General features: G+C 35.5%; 1 protein-coding gene across 1 annotated transcript; it reads left to right on the top strand.

The window, feature by feature from the left end:
- LOC133533537 (integrin beta-1-like) lies at nt 1-5164 on the top strand. The gene is made up of 3 exons (XM_061872517.1): nt 1-381; nt 1800-1969; nt 2187-5164. Exons 1-3 carry the CDS (start codon nt 144-146, stop codon nt 2292-2294), a joined length of 516 nt encoding a protein of 171 aa, XP_061728501.1. The 5' UTR covers nt 1-143; the 3' UTR covers nt 2295-5164.

Here is a 5164-nt window from a genome sequence, read left to right as displayed (position 1 = left end):
AGATTTATTTGCGCAATGAAGAATAAAGGTTATCATTGCGATATCATTACAACGAGCAAGTCACGGCTAAGCAAGCAGTTATCAAGCTGTGTTAGAGACCATAAGTTAACTTAATTTAAATATAAATCTAATTCCCTTCAACGATGCACATTTTTACTACCACCGTGTTGCTCGTGAGTCTATGCATAATAGAAAGTGCCGATAGTAGTGCCAGAACCATCACAGGAATCGACCAAAGAGAAGTGTGTAAAATAAAAAAAACGTGTGTAAGTTGTTTACGCTTGGTACATTGCTCTTGGTGCCAAAAAGAGGAAAAGTGTTTCTCAAAGGAGTTAGAGCCAGAAAAATGCAGCGAGACAAATGAATATACGGATTACGGATGTAGGTACCAATGTGACTCATTATTAAATCTATTTGACGACTGGATTCGCCTAGTGGGTAGTCACCCTGCCTATGAAGCTGATGGTCTTGGGTTTGAATCCCGGTAAGGGTATTTATTCGTGTGATGAGCACGGATAGTTCCTTAGTCATGGGTGTTTTCTATGTATTTATAAATACATTATATTTATCGTTATCTGAGTACCCACAACACAAGCCTTCTTGAGCTTACTGTGGAGCTTAGTACATTTTTGTGTAAGAATGTCTAATATTAATTTATTATTATTTATAATATTTATGCCTTCCTAAAGTTTTCTTTTATTTACTAGAATAGAATTTTAAAAGAAGCTTATGGTTTCGGATATACTTAGCCATAACCGCAAACCAGACTTAGGTACACAGGGAATCCATACACGCCTAGGGGTGTGGTAGAGAAACCCAACCCCAATACAAAGTCAGGGGGTCAAAATTATCTGCAACTTGTACTTCAGCTAGCCTAGACTTTTACCCCCTCATTTATAAACGTGTACTAAAGTTACGATGCCGCTAATAATCGTTTGTCCCTTTCCATCATACCGATACGTCGGAGAGGGACACACGACTATTAGCGGCATCGTAACTTTAGTACACGTTTATGAATAAGGGGGTTAAAGTTCTGCTGGAATATGATTTTTCATTTCTCATGCTCTGAAAAGGGTCATTGTTGTTCTAAAGTGTGCAGAAAGTGAAATGTTTCTACACTAGAGCATTTTACTCTCCAAGTAGATTTTTATTATTTTTTTACGATTAGTAATTGAAATTTAAAAACTAGCGCCTATGCCAAATCTTGGGATTAATTGTCAAACGGACCCCAGGCTGGTAGCACAACGCGAGGGAGAAGAAGAGGAGAATCAATTGAAATTTGGTTTTAAATGGATTTGTTATACAATTTCCATTCTGATATTTAAGTCCCCATTCCATAATAACGATACTTTTACCTACATGGTTAATTGAAAGTACCCTCAAGAAAAACTATATTTAGTCATACCAAAAAAACACATATATTTTACATTCCTCGTATTTGAAATAAAAAGTAGAGTGTTTAACTCGGGTGATAGGCATCATTTCATCCTCGGACCTCGGACTATTAGCGCTCTCACTGCGATTGAGCACCAGACTACCTCGGCAGAAATGGGTGCCTTTCATCCCTTGGTTAACAATCCACTATTCTGGTTGTGATTCAGTGTATTCCGGTTGTATTTTGGTCTGTATTAAAGTCGAAGATAATTAACCATTTAGGCAAAAGTATCGTTATTTGTGGAATGGGGAGTTAAATATCAGAATGGAAATTGTATAACAAATCCATTGCATCAAAGCATGAGAAATGAAAATAATATTAATGGATAAGTACATACAATTTACACACAACTCTTTGTTCTCAGTCAGTCTGCAAGAAAACGCAATTTGTAGTTGCAAGCAAGAAACAGATGAAGCCCAAGAACAGAACTGCTTCCCAGAAGGGGCGGACGAAGACACAACGCCGCCATGCAGCGGCCGCGGCGCGTGTGTGTGCGGCCGGTGCATCTGCGAAACCTATGAAAATTCCACCAAGGTACTTAACTATGACTATTTTAGTTATTGTATAGATATTACGTAATTACGTATTTAGGTAGGTACTTACTGTAAACTTCCTCAACATTCAAACATTGAGTAAACTGCCTTGCACAAAACAGTGATTTTCTACCAAACAACTGACTACTTAGGTATATAGGTAATAATTAAGTACTTGAAAAAATTGCCGTCACAATAATAATATGATTTGTTTCCAGATGGTAATGGGCGATTATTGTGAATTCGATAACTTCTCCTGTGACGGCCCGGAGTGCAACGAAGGTCCCTATGCTTTTGCGCAAGATAAGGACAATGAAGAATCGTAATGAATTGCTTTCTTAGAATAGGTAGATTTGTGTTCAATAAATTTGTATAGCCTTAGGCCAGAAATTTCAGAAACATAAAGTTTAAATTAGAGAGAGTTTAAATTACGTACTTATGTTGTTATAATTATAATGTTTTACTTGTAAGTTGAAAATATGCATAACTTACTAAGATCAAACAACAATAAAAAATACCCGAATTTACAAAACTTTTCAAATGCCATAATTTCATGGCCTTCGTCAGGAGAGTTTCAATTAACTAAATGGCGCTATTCGAGTGCAAACGCTGAGAACTCCCAAATCCCTTCAGTCAGAGGCGCCTGTATTTTTTAAAGAGTTACCTCGATTTCTCCAGGATATCACCATCATCTAATAACAATGGGCATTCCCAAATGTAAATATGAAGAACGAGAAACCTTCATAAAAGTAACAAGGAACCTCATTTTATTTAAAGTCAATAAAAAACGCTTACATTAGGTACTGAACCGGGAACTATGACGAGTAAATACAAACCTACATAAATATCACGTTTAACCAACCCAGTTAATGGAATACGGACCTAATAAACACCCATACCACGAACCTATAAATATTTTAGAGGAATTGGATATCGCAGCGTCTTGAGACGGAAGTTTTTCAGCTGGCTCCAAGAAGCTCAATTAAGGAATGATGTGAGCGGCGCCTGTGGCTGATGGCTCATCGGTCTCGAGTGCCCCGTTATGGTTACGAGAAATTAGATTTCAACAAGGCTATTATCTCTTCCGCTGAGACGAGTCTTTTATTAGAGATCTGTCGAACCCTATTATTCTACGAATATTTTCGGAATACGAAGTTGGTGAATTTATGATTAGGCTATCGAAACTTCACGAATTTTATTCATAAGTATTCTAGTTTATGTAAACGATTTGTAAAGATTTATAAGTTTTTAAATAATGTTACAATAATGTATCTTGTCTTGTGGTAACGTTCTAATTTACCGTAAAATCTGTTTAGGTAGGGGAATAATGGATTTTTGACTATTAAGGGAGTTTAATTGTTTAGGTAGGTACCTTATTAAAAAATAGTTATTTGTTTTACAAGGGGGCAAAGTTTTTGTTTATCCGCTCGTGCTTATATTGATACCCGAGCAAGCGAAATATTCCAAAATTGACCCACGAGCGTCGCGAAAATCCACGAGCGTTGCGAGGGTTTTAAGGCACGGGGGTTAAACAAACTTTGCCACCGAGTGAAACACGAAATTTTTCACCACACCAACGACTCCAAAAAGAGGAAATTACTAACTATGAAATTAATTCAAATTCCAAAAAGAATCAAACCAAATCAAATCGAAATGAACAGAATAAAAAAATATCATTAAAAATCATAATTTAAAAGTCAATTACCAGCTAATACGAGTATAAGGAAACAACTCAACATGTGGATAAAATGCCACTTTCTCATTAGTTTTTGAACAATCAAGAGGGCCTTTACCAGTTAGTGTGGTGAAAAGATCTTTATTTTATTATAAAAATTAGGTACTTAAAATCCTATATAGTAATATCCCGAAGCGTATACCTACTTTATTATTTTAGTACAGCATATTTTCGATCGGATATTTTTTGATTAACCATGTTAATAATAATTGGTTCCTGGTTCCCTGGAGGCTGGGTCGACCCGTCGTCTGGGATGCCACGTCCGTGGATACCCTCGCGCTGTCCCATCTTCCAGGGACCTCAGCTAGGGCTGGCGCTGCTGCCGATGCGGCTGAGCATCTCAAGCGGCGCAAATTACACCGGCTGCATGTTTGAGCCGTTTGAAGTGGAGACGCTTGGGGCGTGGGGTCAAGGCGCACACGGTATATTTAAGGCATTGGCCAAGCGTCTAATAGACACAACGGGTGACCGGACGGCTGGGCCATACCTCGCCCAGCGCATTGGCGTTGCCATTCTGCATTAATATTGAAATAATATATTTTACACAAGCATGACATACACTACATTATAGGCATCTAAAATGTAGTATAAAACATGCTTGACATATAAACTTATCAAAAAGAAGCCTACCAAAGCACTAAAATATATACAGATACTTGTTTTTTTGTAGAAAAGCTTTAAAATTATCTTATGGCATTCAAGGCAGAAACCTGTTTTTGCATTTTAAAATGATTGTCCTCATAATTTTGAAAAAAAAATTATAGTACACTATTAATGATATCTTGCATAATAAAACACGGCTATTTTAAATGCTATCATTTAACTAGTAAACATGTAATCAAGAAAAGTCTAAAAAAATAGTTTTTTCGCTCTACTGTAAAATTTGACAAAACACAGATACTTGATTTCTGCGTAGGGCAGCCGAGTTTGCATTTAAATTTTTTTATTTTATTTATTATTGGGAAACAAACAGCGCAAAATAATACATATGTTTAAACAAATATAGAATACACACAAACCATAACAGTTTCCACTTATAGAATAATAACATTCTTTGTTGCTCAAACCAGACTTATACAATTTGGTTTAACTTCTATGAATTTGTAAAGTAGGTTTAGGTAAGATTATTAAACTTTAACAACAGAAAATAAAGACGCTATACCTTGCTTATACTTAATTTACATGCAGCTCATTATCTTAGAGAATACAAATCATTAGATTTAATATTGCCAATTTTTTATTATTATTACTGTTATTTATTTATTTATGTTCTTAATTGCAGAAACAAACTTAGGTAAGGTAGAATTAAATATATCAATATCAGAGTACTTCTCATTATAACTTTTGCATGCTCTTACTATACTAATCATAATTTATTTTTGTTGTTTTTTTTAGGCCTAATTTTAGTTTAATTTCCGAGATAAATAAAATCAAAAAATCATAATTATGATATTAATGAAA

Source organism: Cydia pomonella, unplaced genomic scaffold (genome assembly GCF_033807575.1).
Source record: "Cydia pomonella isolate Wapato2018A unplaced genomic scaffold, ilCydPomo1 PGA_scaffold_178, whole genome shotgun sequence".
In the NCBI taxonomy this organism is placed as follows: Eukaryota; Metazoa; Arthropoda; class Insecta; order Lepidoptera; family Tortricidae; genus Cydia; species Cydia pomonella.
Note: the sequence above shows the minus strand (reverse complement) of the source record. Positions and strands in the feature narration are given on the sequence as shown.